This window comes from Pelodiscus sinensis, chromosome 5, assembly GCF_052426305.1.
Source record: "Pelodiscus sinensis isolate ZL-2025 chromosome 5, ASM5242630v1, whole genome shotgun sequence".
Classification (NCBI taxonomy): domain Eukaryota; kingdom Metazoa; phylum Chordata; order Testudines; family Trionychidae; genus Pelodiscus; species Pelodiscus sinensis.
The window spans coordinates 133,551,187-133,564,781 of NC_143056.1; the positions used below are offsets into that span (position 1 = coordinate 133,551,187).

The following is a 13,595-nucleotide window of genomic DNA, read 5'->3' on the forward strand; positions in this document are numbered from 1 at the left end:
GCATGCACACAGAGCGCCCGATTTTCAGTCTCTCTCTCACACACTGACATAGCCACAGCCAAACTTCCAGTCACACACGCGCAGCGACTAGCCGCATGTCCCGGGCCCCCCGGCAACGGAGAGGCCCTGGGAGAATGGGAGCTCCTTGTGCCCTGCCCTGCTCTGCCCACTCACCAGCACCCCTATGAGAGAGTGGGGCCAGAGAGCTGGGATTTACCCCTCCCTAGCCACCCATCCCCCTGCCCCTGCTGGGGAGTGGGAAAAACCCCCAGAGCCAACCCTGCTCCTCGACCAGAGCGCTGGTTGGCGCAAGCCCCCTGCCCTGCCCCCATTTCACTGGCAGGAGCACCGGGAGAGGAGACCCAGGGGAGGATGCAGGTGGGCGTGATGGGGAGGCCCCCCAGCAATTTTCTCCGGCCCCACAAAGACATGAGGCGCTGGTGGCTACAAGCCTAGTTACCTCTCAGGGATCCTACTCGCTTGACAGCAGTTCCCAGCTGGCAGAGACACCGGCTGGATGGAGCGAAGGCTCCCTCTTGTGTTCTCTTCAGGGGAATCTCCTCTCCCGGCTGCGTTCCTCTTGCCAGACTTGCTTGGACTGGCTCCCTGGGAGCTGACTCAGCTACACACTGGCCAGCAGGCCCTCCGACCGCTGGCTCCGGCCCACCACGGCCACGCACAACCACTCAGCAGGGAAACTCCCTCTCACCCCACGGCCCCCGCGCCAGACCCCTGGGGATGAACACACCCCCCTCGGGCTGGTCCCCAGCCTTAGAGAAGAAACAGGAGACTTAGAAGCGGGTGGAGGAAGGGGACTGTTTTATTGCTGAGGCGTGTTTCCCCGTAGGACAAAACCTTATTTGCAAGCTCGTTGAAACACACATCTGTCCGCGAATCCCGGCGCCGCCTCTTCGTTTCTTCTGCGGCTTCTATGCTGACTTTTGTGACATGCAGGTGGGGGGGGGTTGGTTGTGTTGGGGAGGCACATCCACATAGTGTCTCGATATTGGTGGGTGTGACGGGGTGTACCAACCCCGCACTGGCTGGGACAGGCTTAGTGGGTGGAGAAGACCCCTCCCGGTGCAACCCTGGTATAAAGGCCAGAGAAGCGGGTCAGTTTGGGCTGGCCACCGGGGAGGGAAGCAGCGGCTGTCCCAATCCAGAAGGAGCCTGAACCCATACCCCACCCCTGTGACCCCAAGAGGGGGGAACACACACAGTTGGATAGACTAAGCCACCGGGCCTGACTGTGAGTAACTGGGCCCAGGGGCCCGACTGCCCCAAAAGAAGGGGTTTTGTTTGGGGTCTCAGGCCCGGACTGACCCAGAGGCTGTGATTGTTTGCAGACCAAGCCGCTAGGGACTGCGAGCGAGGGGCTGGTCTGCGGGGTGTCACCCCTCAGAAGAGACACGGGGCCAGAGGCCTTGTCACAGGGGGGAACATGAGAAATTTCAACCTGCCCAAGATAGGAAAAGGTAGCTGGACATCTCATGGCTTCCTCATAGCAACAGAAAGGGAGTTCCCCTCCCAAACCATTTTAACCTGGGAGGGCTCTTCACAGCCCGTGCTACCTAGATGACATGTGCTCAGAGCTAGGACACCGGCGCCTCGCCGGCGTAGTAAGGAATCGATGTTCTTACTTTCAGTCTCCATTTGAAAGCTGCAAATTGTACCTGAGTTTGCTGTATTTCCCACCGATCACAAAACATCCCCCAGGGTGTAGCCACAGGTGGGCTTGGCTCACCCAGCTTGCATCCAGCCCCACCCCCTGCCACCGTCCCTGGCACTCCAGCCTGGGAGAAGAATAGAAGCACGGGGGCTAACCCCACTGCCCAATGAGCCAGCTGGGGAATGCAATGGGGGTGCCAACGCTCACCCTGCTCTGTGCCAACACTGGGGTGTAAGGGAAAGTTCGATCTCATCTTTTTCATCCATGTGCAGCATAAATTTTTCTCTATGCACTGAGGCAGATGCACATGTGCACAATGGAATTTGTCCACCCCTTGTTATTTAATTTTGAAGGCTTCCTCCAGGCTCTACAGGGCCTGCTCTTGAGTGATCTTTTCCTAGCCTCCTGGGAGCTCCGCTGGTTCAACTTTATACGTTTTGGCAAATTCTCCATTGAACTCCTTAAACACAAACTTGCAGTAATCAGAAGCGTCGACGTCGGGATCTGGCTGGATGCGCCAGTCGGGGAAAATTACACGATACTCCTTCAAGGGACGGGCCTCCCATTGTGTCTCTGGGCATCAGAACGTGCTGCTGGAATGGACAGCAGTGGTGCATATTTCACAGACAAGTATATTTGATTTCAGCCCGCGGTATCTCCCTAATCCTTGAGGCCGATGCACCGATGCAAAATGTTCCGTATGGTCGGCGCCTATCGCCTAACAGGGCACTTCACAGAACGGACACTGCTTCCCACAGCCAAACACTTGCTTGAAGATCTCCTCCTGTAGGTTCACTGACAGATGGGAAAGTTTAGACTCGATTTCCAAATTTTTAAATCCAGCTAAGATTTGGGGTTCCAGCTCCGAAAGGAAAGTGTGAATGAAAACCGCAAATTTCTCCACGTTAACGGTGTTTATGAAGCGTATCCCCTCTAAGCCGTGCTTGGAATTGACTAAGTCTTTCTGCAGCACTTGGCAAAAGTTGTCGAGAAAGACCAAGGTCGAGTTCGTCTGATCTTTGGAGTTTTCCAGCGCGCCCTGGACTTTCTCTATTGTTGCGGAGAGAGAATCTCTCTCTCCATATCTTCCAGGCCTTTCTGCTCACCACAGTGACCAACCAGGTGTCCCTAGCCAGCACTTCCATATTGACGCCTTCCTGGGAGGGGTTCATTATGCTGCGTATAGAGTGCTGGAGAATCTCCACTAATTCTTGTTGCAAGGGGATGTGGATTGCAACTGCTTTAAACTCTAAGGAGAGGGGATCACCACATGGGAGTGTAAAGGGTTTGTTTATTCAATTAAAACTGGGAAGGGAGGGGAATCTCACCCATACACTCAATCACACTTACAGTCCCAGGCAGGATGATAAGGCGAGTAGGAGTCAGTTCATATTGTTTCATCTTCCCAAGTTGACTCCTAAGCTGGTCCACTGGCCAGGAGATCTGAGCAGAGGGCGTTCTGGGAGGCTCCACTTGATGGTCAACCCACTGTGTCTCTGTCCCTCTCTCCTTTAAGGATCATCCACATGCAGCCTCTGAGTGTGGGCCATCTTGGGGCCGTGTGCACTCCCTGCTGGGGGCTGTGTGCACTCCCTGCTGGGGGCCGTGTGCACTCCCTACTGGGGGTCGTGTGCATTGTTGTTGGGGGCCATGTGCATTGTTGTTGGGGGCCGTGTGCACTCCCTGCTGGGGCCGTGTGCCTTCCCTGCTGGGGGCCGTGTGCCTTCCCTGCTGGGGCCGTGTGCACTCCCTGCTGGGGCCGTGTGCATTCCCTGCTGGGGCCGTGTGCATTCCCTGCTGGGGCCATGTGCACTCCCTGCTGGGGCCATGTGCATTCCCTGCTGGGGGCCGTGTGCCTTCCCTGCTGGGGGCCGTGTGCCTTCCCTGCTGGGGGCCGTGTGCACTCCCTGCTGGGGCCGTGTGCACTCCCTGCTGGGGGCCGTGTGCATTCCCTGCTGGGGCCGTGTGCACTCCCTGCTGGGGCCGTGTGCACTCCCTGCTGGGGGCCGTGTGCCTTCCCTGCTGGGGGCCGTGTGCACTCCCTGCTGGGGGCCGTGTGCACTCCCTGCTGGGGGCCGTGTGCATTCCCTGCTGGGGCCGTGTGCATTCCCTGCTGGGGGCCGTGTGCACTCCCTGCTGGGGCCGTGTGCACTCCCTGCTGGGGGTCGTGTGCATAGTTGTTTACTCCTGCTGTTTACCTCAGACATTCTTCTTCACTCACTCAGGGAAGGGATTGGGGGTTAACAGACAACACCCCAAAAGTTTAGGGAACCAAATATCATCATTAACAGGTGAGAAAGAACAACCACCATTTTAACTCTCCCCTTAGTCCTCCTTTGCCTCCAACACTTCTGTCCCATTTGGGCTGTGGCTTCTCTCCAGCATGTTTCACTTGTTCAGTTCCAGCACTGAGGCTAACTTTTCATGAGTGTGGACAAGTGGTCCCATAAAGTTTGTTTACAGCCACCAGTCCTGGCTTTCAGTGTTCTGTGCTGTTATTGTACTCGGAGCACTAAAGAAACTACAAGTGCAGAAAAAGCAAGACTATTGCATTCAGGTAACAATCAAAACCATACTGGCCTTTGGCATATGTCCATGCCGCTTAAAGAGCCTCTGTGCTGGTTGGTTGTTTTATGTTAAATGCCTCCTCTAGGCTCTCTAGCGCCTGCTCCTTGGTGATGTTTTTCCAAGCCTGCGGCAGATTTGCTGGCTTTGCATTGTATTTCCTAGCAAACTTATAGTTGAACCTGTTAAAAACGAACTTCCAATAGTCGGAAGTGTCGATGCTGGGATCGGGCTGGATGCGCCAGTCGGGGTAAATCTGTCGGTAATCTCTGTAAGGATGAAATTTTGTTTCCGTTTCTGAATTTGTAAATACTGCTTTGGAAACCACGTCGGAAGAACACAACGAGTACTCCAACATCCCTGTTTTTTTGTTCTTGCAGTGCCCCAATCCCTGTGGCCGATGGACTGTAGCAAAATGTTCCGCATGGTCCACCCCTCCTGCTTCACAAGGGACCTTACAGAACGGACACTGCTTCCCGCAGCCGAACACGCACTTGAAGATTTCATCCTGGGGCTTCACAAACAGATTGGAGAGTTTGGATGTAAAGGTCATCCCGTCAAATTCAGCTAAAACGTCTTTTTCTAGCTCAGGGAGAGCAGCCTGAACATCAGCCGCAAACTGTGCGGCATTTGCGGTGTTTTTAAATTGTGTGGCTGCGAGCCGGTCCCTGGTTATCACCAAGTCGTTCTGTAATGCTCCACAAAACAGGCCTAAAAAGTCACCGACCGTGTTCGCTCTTTGGTCATTGGCAAACTCCAGAGCCTGCATGACTTTCTTCATGATTGGGAACAGAATCTCTTTCTCCAGGTTTTGCAGCCGGGTTTTCTGGCTGTAGATATCTTGTAAGAGGCCTTCCACCCAGATTTTGACAAAATTTGCATAATTGTTAATGTATATGATATAGGAGTCAAAGTTTTCATATTTCAGCAGCTTCTTTAGGACTGTGAACTGGAAAAGGCTTCGGTTTGTACATTCATCAAATTGCCCACTGCTGAGAATGTCATCCACTATTTCTAACCCAAGTCGGTTATTCACGTATTCCACCAGGGCAGGTTTAAGACACCAATGACAAAAGTCCCTGGCTCGTGTCTGGCAGGAATCCGTCCCCAAATACAGGTTTTTAAACGTGGTGAGGTATTGGGGTTTTAGTTTCTCCAGATACACTTCAGGATCATTTTCTTGGAGGAAGTTTGCTTGCATCTTCTCTAATAAAGGAACCACTTCCCCCAAAATGTGAAGCTTCAGGTCCATGTTGAAGCAAGCGCTCGTGTGAAGGTTCTGAACATCGGTCTCTTGAAGCCGCTCATTGATCATCCTCAACAGATCTCTGCCGTAGGTTTCGTCATAGTGCTCTTTGGCATCGGCAAGGCATTTAACGTAATCCTTGCACTGTTCCCTTAAAGAGTGAACAAGTTCTTCTGTTTTACGCCAGCGTTTCTGTGTGAACCGTTCATTCAGGCTCCTAAGCCAGTGTAAGTCCAAATACTCCTTTTTCATAACAAAAGCTTTTGTGCCATGATTCAGTACGTTGCTGTGCTGCTCTAGCGTTAGACTGGGTGACGTCTCCAGGTCCTCCCTCAGCAGCAACTCAATCTCTTGATAAATTTGCTTTTTGTCCAAACAGTTGAGCCGTATTTTTGACAATGTCTCACTCCACATTTCCTCAAACTCCACGGCCAGCTCCTTGTTGTCTATTTGGTGCTTTCTCGTTTTACAGTCTTCCAGAAGAATGTCCAGTTCACCTTCAATGGTTTTTATGTACAGCGCCTGAATTGTGTTTTTCTTTCGCCATTCTTTGCCAGCGGTCACCAGGTTGGAGCAAATGGAGTGTGAATCACTCGTCCTTAGCAATGAATGAGAAACTGTATTCCTAACAAAAGCCTTCACATTTCTAACTGATTGTTTTGCTGCTGCAATTTGAATCTGCTCCAGAAAAACATGCGATAAATAGCTCCATTTCCGCTTCGTCTCCTTTGTTATGTTAGTGAGGACATGAGCATCAAAGTTGCATGGTAGTTGATTCTGGAAGAAAGTTTGTTTTTCTGTCACCCACAGATTCATCTCCTTGCGGAACTGCCATTCGCACGCGACAGACTGTGCAGATACCTTGGTGTAGGCGTTGGTTACGGATGGGTTTCTAAAGCTGAAGAGGAAGTTTTCATGCTTCAGAGCACTCCACAGATTTCTCACCCATTCGATCAGCTGTGGAATGTCTTTAGGAATGCTGTAAACGGAATGTTGTATTGCAAATGCCAATACATCTTTCCTTAGTTCATAGACTCTCTCACTGTACCCAGTGCTCACAGATGCCGTGGGAAGGTCTTCTTGCCACAGGCCAGGGAGGCACCAGTTGTGTTTCTCTGCTGTATCGCCCATAAGGTCAGAAACTGTAATTTGCGTCTGTAGCTTTTCCATTTTGGCTGCAGCTTTGATCATCTCATTCAGCTGCTCCGCAAGGTATTTCCTGTCCCTCATGTTTTGCTCGTAGGCAGCTGCATCCTTGACACTCTGATGCACAAATAGACAGGTGGGTGTGTGTCCCACTTCCTCCATTCTGAGGAAGGCATGGACCACGACTTGCAGGACCGCCTGCATTTCGGTGGCGTTCTCCATGGCCATGTTAACGAGGGTGATGTCGCTCAGTCCAAACACCAACGTGGCCAGCTCATTGTTGTGCTGGTAACCATCTTCCAGCTTGGCCAGTTCAGGGGCTTTCAAGCCTTCTGTGTCGATCACCAGAAGGAAATCACAGGCCAGGTCCTGCTGAAAGGTCTCTGCCACTTTGACGAGTGACATGAAGGCTCCTCGTGTACATTGGCCGCTGCTCACTGCAAACTGCAGGCCAAACATGGTGTTGAGGAGGGTGGATTTCCCGGTGCCCTGCCCCCCCAGCACCGTTACAACCAGCATCCTGGACTTTCCCTCCAGCTTGCCATGGAGCTCAGTCAGAACGTCGGTCACCCACTGCAGCGGGATGTTGGAGGCATCTCCATCGACCAGCTCCATGGGAAACCCTTCCAGCATCAGATCAGCAACTAACCTTGGGAAGTGAATGAATTTCCTTTGATTTTTTGCTATTTTGCCTTCCTTCATCATGGAGTATTCAGCCTCGTAGAACTGCCCCAGTTCCCGTAAGAAATGCTCCACCCCTAGGGAACAGCCAGAGCTGGATTCATTCAGTTTTGGTAACTTTGATGGGCCAGGCTGCTGGCGAAGGAGGTTCCCCCTGGCGATACAATCTAGATTAAATGTCATGCATTTCAGGAAGTAGTGTATTGCCCTGGGAGACAGCATTCCTATTCCATTGACAAATTTAGTCAAACCATCGGGGAGGTCACGCTCATGCTGCTGTGCGCGTATCTTCAACCATTTCTCTTTCAGCCTCGATTTATATTCTTCAGTGGGTATGTCCCCTTGTCCTTTCAACCGGCACATTTCTCTTTCCACGTTGTTTAAGTCCTTCAAGGCCCCTTGCAGTTTCAGTGTTTGTCTCTTGTAATGCCTCATCTCTTTTATTTCTGCCGTGATTTCTTTCGCGCAGGTACTTGCTGTCTGGCATTCCTCACAGTCCTCATCCAGCTGGATTCCCAGTGCCCGTGCGGCCTCGGCCATACCTTCCGTACTCATCTCTTTGGGATGGTCATCCATGATACTTCCTATGACAGAGCACAGCTTTTCCGTGAATTCCTCTTGGTTGGTCCCGATTTCTTTCTCGAGGACGTGTTGTTTGCTCAGTTTCAGCACCGGTGCCAGTTTGCTGAGGAATTCCTGTGTTTCGGTCTGTTTGCTGGACTCATGGCTGAGGATGAAGTAGTATTTGATGTCTGACCCCTTTAGAGAGGAGAACAGGGCGTATTCTCTCTCACCGATGCCCTCGGTAACGATGAACACCGCTGAGGAGATCTCTGTTAAAAATCTGAACTGCAGCCAGTGCGACTCAATGTCCCCGCGCAGGTTTGTAATCGCAACAGGCTCAGGGAAAAGATCCGAATTCTCCCGCCCGGCAGGGAAGTACCAGGCAATCTCGACCAGCCCGTCGGCGATTTCCCGCCGGACATTCCCAGACTCCATGTCCCGATGGACAAAGAAGTCGTGGTGCTGCTGGGCGGGGCTGAGAACCTCGTTGAGGAGCTGGGACTTGGAGAAGCTGCAGCTGCCCAGCCGCACAAAGGAGACGGTTGGCATTGGGGTGAGCACCAGGCTCTCCTCCCTGAACCCTCGGCTCTGTGCCAGGGAGTGCGGCCGCCACCTCCTCACAATGTCCCGCATGGCCCACAGCAGCAGGGTGCACCTGGGGGAGTCGAGGGGGGGGAGCAGCAGAGGCAGGGCAAACTGGCACATGGACATTCTGGACAGGATCTCCTGCTGCAGGAAACTGTCTGAGCAAAGCAGCACGGCGCAGAGAACGTCCAGGGGGTGCAGGGAAGCCCTTGAGACCGTGTTGCTATGAGGAAGGATCTCACCACCGTCACCTTGTCCCTCGTTCTCCTCACGGCCGGCTTGGTCACCAGGTGCTCCCTGCCCGAGGCTCGTGTTTCTGGCTGCCCCATCCAGAGCCAGGACCTTCCTCAGGAAATGCCACGGTAAATCCCCTACGGCCCGAGGAGTCCAGCTCTGCAGACTTTCTGGGTTGATTTCCTGAAGATCCCTCAGCCTCAGCTTCCTGCTTCTGTACGGCTCCATCTTCAGCCGGGACAGGACGCCCTGGAGAGCCTCCCTCACTGCAGGAAGAGATTAAATCATGCGCAGGTTACATAATCCTTGTGGTATTACCTGTGCATGAATAGGTTTAGTCTGACAATGTGGTGAATGGGGGAGGGGCGCCATTTTCTGGACGTTGCAGCTGTTGGCTTCGCAAACGTCTTTTCTCGGCAGTTGTGAACTCTTTAGACCCAACCCTGCGGGCCTTGCCTACAGGGGTTACAGCCATGGACAGTGAGTCCCCAGGAAAGCTGGGGAAGCAGGAAGTGAGCTGGCAGGAGAGCCAATGAAAATGGAGCGTGGGCTTTTGAAGTGGAAGTAGCAGCACTTCCTGTTCCTGTTGTCGGGCCAGAGCGGAGCTGCTAAAAGGGCTGGTGAGGAGCCAGGGAGCCGGGCATGGAGAATCCAGCCACATCCCTGCCTAGCGCAGCCCTAAGTCAGTAAGTGGCGGGCTGAGTGACTAATGGAACCCGGGATCCCCCAGAGGCACCGCCCACGAGAGAGCTGATTGGACAAGGGCTTGGCTGCTCTGATTGGTAGGACAGTGCAACGAGGTAATTTCCTGTATGGCTCTTATATTGGTCTCTTCCTTCTTCTCAAATCTGTGAGCCCTAATTTCCCTGCCTTGTTTCTAGTTCCTGCCTTGCTACGACTATTTCCTCTGTTATCCATCCATGTGTGGAATAAATTTTATTATGTGCACCCAGGCATGTGCTGATGAGCCCCACCAAGAGAAAGATGTGCTGCTGGCTGTGGGGGCTCTGCTGGGTGGCATCTGAATCACTCCTGGGTGGCCACCCAAGGGCTCAGCTTAGCGGGAACACTGCTTCCTGCTGTGTTCAGGATGCCTGTCCCTGGTCTATGACTTTGGTTCTGGCCTGACTCTTGGCTTGATTCCCAGCCCTGGCCCTGCTCTGACTACTAGGCATGACTTCCCAAGTCCTGGTCATGATGCCAAAGACGAAATCTCTTCCTGCTCTCTTTCCTAGGTGTGTTCCGGACCTAGAGCAATAGCAGTGTTTCACTTGGAAGGCTGACACACCCACCAGCTTTCACAAAGGGGGCATAGTCACTTAACCGGAGCCAACGTTTTAGTACCACTGCTCATCCCAAAATCGTGGCTCTGCTGCTGCCTTATGCTGTAGATGCCTAAAATCTCCGAGGTCCACAAGCATCCACCAGTCAAGTCCCTGGTACAGCTACATCTCAGCAGCTGGACACATGCACAGACCTGTTTGGGGTGGGCAAAATGTGGCCTGCAGGCTGGATTCTGCCCCCCAGACCAGCAGATCTGCCCCCCCCCACCTCCCATCATGCAGCGGGAGCTTTGCGCAGACTTCCTACCTTCCTCAACCTCTCATGCCACTCGCTGTGCTCGCGGGGAGGAGCTTCATTCACTTCCTGCTCCCCCTGCACAATCTCACAGCTCCCATTGGCCAGAAACCAGCCAATGGGAGTTGTCTAAGCTGTGCTCATGAAGGCAGTGCATGATACCTGCCCCTTCCCTAGGGGTTCACAACATGGGCCCCACAGCCATCCCCTCTAAATGGTGTGAGAGGGTGGGGCAGGCAGGGAGCCTGCCTTAGGGTCCTGCTGGGCTGCTGGCTGGGAGCCGTGTAAGTAAGAATCTCCCATCCAGAACCTGCACTTTGCACACCTGTCTTTCCTTCCCACAACCCTCTGCTCCCCCTCCTGTACCCCTTCCCTTTGTAACCCAAACCTTCTGCACCCCCTCCTGCACCTCTCACCCAAGTCACAACCTCCTCCCATGCCCTGTACTCCCTCCTGCACCCCTCCTCCAGGCTAGAACCCTCTCCTGGACCCATACCTCTTTCCTGACCTTGCACCCCAGTCACCTACCGCAACCTCCTTTCTGCACTCAGACTCCACCCTAGACTCTGCACCTCCTCCATAACTATGCAGGAAGAGTGCAGCCCTTGACCACTTACCAAATTCTTGGACAGGACCCCCTGCAAAAATTATTTCCCACCCCTGGGTTGGATCTAGCACACAGAAGAGCTCAGTTCAGTTCCCACGGTGCCACCGCCCAACGGCTAAGATTGTAAAGAATTAAGTAACACTGCATGACATTCCATAACTGTGGCTTGTTGCAGTTGCAGAAGAGGAATCACCTACCTTTCAGAAGAGCTTTCTCCCCCAACTCTGGAACTTGCTGACTGTCTGCTTCCTGTTCAGAATGTAAAGCACCTAGCAAAGGCAATCAGAGAGAAAAACACGCATGGGAACAATGTTTAAATGACGTCCACATGTTATCTTTATTGTCTTAGGTGTGTCTGTGCAAGTTGAGTTTATTAGGAACACTCTGATCACAACAGGGAGCAGTTTTGTATTCAATAAAGTTAATCTGACACAAACAGGCTGGAACAGGGAGGTGGGATCGTTTGGTAGAAGACGGCACCATGAACTTCTGGTAAACCAAAGTCACACACAATCCACGGTACTCAACTGAAATCAAAAGTTTTTTAAAAAGTTCAGTAAGTTACAAATCACAAGTAAGGACTGTTGATCAGCTGCTTGATGGCTGAGGGAAGTGCTTGGGAGAGGGCAGAGAGCAGCCAAGGCAGGGGCCTTGTGGGAGGGGTTGGAGTGGGAGCAGGAAGAGGTAGAATGAATGTGGGGTCTTAGGGGAAGGCTAAGAGCATGGGGTGGAAAGAGGTGGAGTTAGGGTGGGAGAGGGAATAGAGTAGGAAGTGGCAGGGCAAGGGTGGAGCCTCAGGAGAGCAAAGAGGTAGGGTGAGGGCGGGACCTCAGGAGAGGGAGCGGGAAGAGGCAGAGCGAAGGCGGGGCCTCAGGAGAGGGAGCAGGAAGAGGCGGAGTGAAGGCGGGGCCTCAGGGGAGGGAACGGGAAGAGGCAGAGCGAAGGCGGGGCCTCAGGAGAGGGAGCAGGAAGAGGTGGAGCGAAGGTGGGGCCTCAGGGGAGGGAGCGGGAAAAGGCGGAGCGAAGGCGGAGCCTCAGGGGAGGGAGCAGGAAAAGGCGGAGTGAAGGCGGGGCCTCAGGGGAGGGAGCGGGAAGAGGCGGAGCGAAGGCGGGGCCTCAGGGGAGGGAGCGGGAAGAGGCGGAGCGAAGGCGGGGCCTCAGGGGAGGGAGCAGGAAGAGGTGGAGCGAAGGTGGGGCCTCAGGGGAGGGAGCGGGAAAAGGCGGAGCGAAGGCGGAGCCTCAGGGGAGGGAGCAGGAAAAGGCGGAGTGAAGGCGGGGCCTCAGGGGAGAGAGCGGGAAGAGGCGGAGCGAAGGCGGGGCCTCAGGGGAGGGAGCGGGAAAAGGCGGAGCGAAGGCGGGGCCTCAGGGGAGGGAGCAGGAAGAGGCGGGGCCTCAGGGGAGGGAGCGGGAAAAGGCGGAGCGAAGGCGGGGCCTCAGGGGAGGGAGCAGGAAGAGGCGGAGCGAAGGCGGGGCCTCAGGAGAGGGAGCGGGAAAAGGCGGAGCGAAGGCGGGGCCTCAGGGGAGGGAGCAGGAAGAGGCGGAGCGAAGGCGGGGCCTCAGGAGAGGGAGCGGGAAGACATGGCACAGTCACACACAGCCTCTAGATACCCCCTGCCATCCTGGGATACCCCCCTCGCTGTACACAGCTTCTCACTACCCCCTCCGTGTCCCCAGGGCTACCTCCCTGATCTCACACAGCCCCTAGCAACTGTGTGGCTATCCTCTGGGCTACCCCCTGCCTGCACAGTCCCTTACAACCCCATCTCTGCACCCTGAGCTACCCCGGCCACACACGGTCTTTAGCTACACCCTCCCTGTACCCTGAGCTATTTTCAAACTTTTGGAGCTGCAAACCCCCCTCAACTTTGAGTTATAATTTTTGGTCGTGCTCCCTCCCCAAAGCAACTCAGGCCGGGTGGCCTCCTGGGGTGGATCAGGGGAAGGTCCCCAGGTTACTAGCCCCAAATCTCAAAATAGAAGTCGGGCTACATCTATACCTGAGCGGCACCCCCTTAGCCCAGACTCCTATTGCCCCGTTTCCCCCACTGGTCCTTGGAGTTTTCATATGTTTGGGCGGGGCGGCTACTGCCTGGTTTGAATTGCAAGAAATTTTACCAGGCGTCCCATATTCCCCGGAGGAAAATCAGCTCAGCCTAGGTGTAGTCACAGGAAGGTTTGAGGCTACGGAGGTGAGAGAGGCCGTCCTCCCCCTCTGTCCGTCTCCTGCCCTGGGCGGCTTCCTACCGCCCCCGGTACCCCTCTAATCTGCTGTGCCCAAACTTGTCGAGGGGGGAGTATGAACAAGGAGAGACCCTACAGCTCTGATGCGGCCCTGCGGGGGGCGCTAAGTCCCAGAGCCTGGGGGGCATGGGAAACAAAAGCCAGCCCATCCCTGACAACTATGGGGGCTGATTTTTTTCAGGATTTGCCTCTTACCCTTTCCGGTGGCCTGGGCCAGCTTCTCTGCCAGCTCCCTCTGGTTTATCGATCTCAGCACCTCCACGGTCACCTCCAAGGCGTAATCCCCTTCGTAAGAGTCAATCAGGTTCTTAGCAAGGTCAAGGACATCTGCTTTTTCTAGCTTCCCCCAGCCAATGGCTCGGTATCCCTCCTTCAGCTGCATTTCGGGCAGCTTGTGCTTCAACTTCTTCAGCTCCTCTTCCCCCAGGTCTTCCAGGGCTGCCAGCAGATGCTCCCTTGGGGTCTTCTCCATGCGCCCT

At 54.3% G+C, this 13,595-nt stretch overlaps 1 protein-coding gene and 1 pseudogene across 1 annotated transcript; both read right to left on the reverse strand.

Moving 5' to 3' along the window:
- On the reverse strand, positions 1-3,070 carry LOC149524427 (interferon-induced very large GTPase 1-like; annotated as a pseudogene).
- On the reverse strand, positions 2,735-13,588 carry LOC149524428 (interferon-induced very large GTPase 1-like). The gene is made up of 3 exons (XM_089778984.1): positions 13,312-13,588; positions 11,073-11,144; positions 2,735-8,956 (listed from the first exon to the last, which is right to left on the reverse strand). The coding sequence occupies exons 1-3, from the start codon at positions 13,586-13,588 to the stop codon at positions 4,272-4,274; spliced, it is 5,034 nt and encodes a 1,677-aa protein (XP_089635110.1). The 3' UTR covers positions 2,735-4,271.
- Positions 13,589-13,595: the final 7 nt, after the last annotated feature.

Bases quoted from the DNA above. Each gene is read 5' to 3' on its own strand.
- LOC149524428 (XM_089778984.1), bottom strand. From the start codon at position 13,588: ATGGAGAAGACCCCAAGGGAGCATCTGCTGGCAGCCCTGGAAGACCTG. The intron at 11,145-13,311 runs GTAAGAGGCAAA...TGCCTTTGCTAG, and splicing joins GGCCCAGGCCACCGGAAAGG to GTGCTTTACATTCTGAACAG. The intron at 8,957-11,072 runs GTAGGTGATTCC...CTCTTCCTGCAG, and splicing joins GGAGAAAGCTCTTCTGAAAG to TGAGGGAGGCTCTCCAGGGC.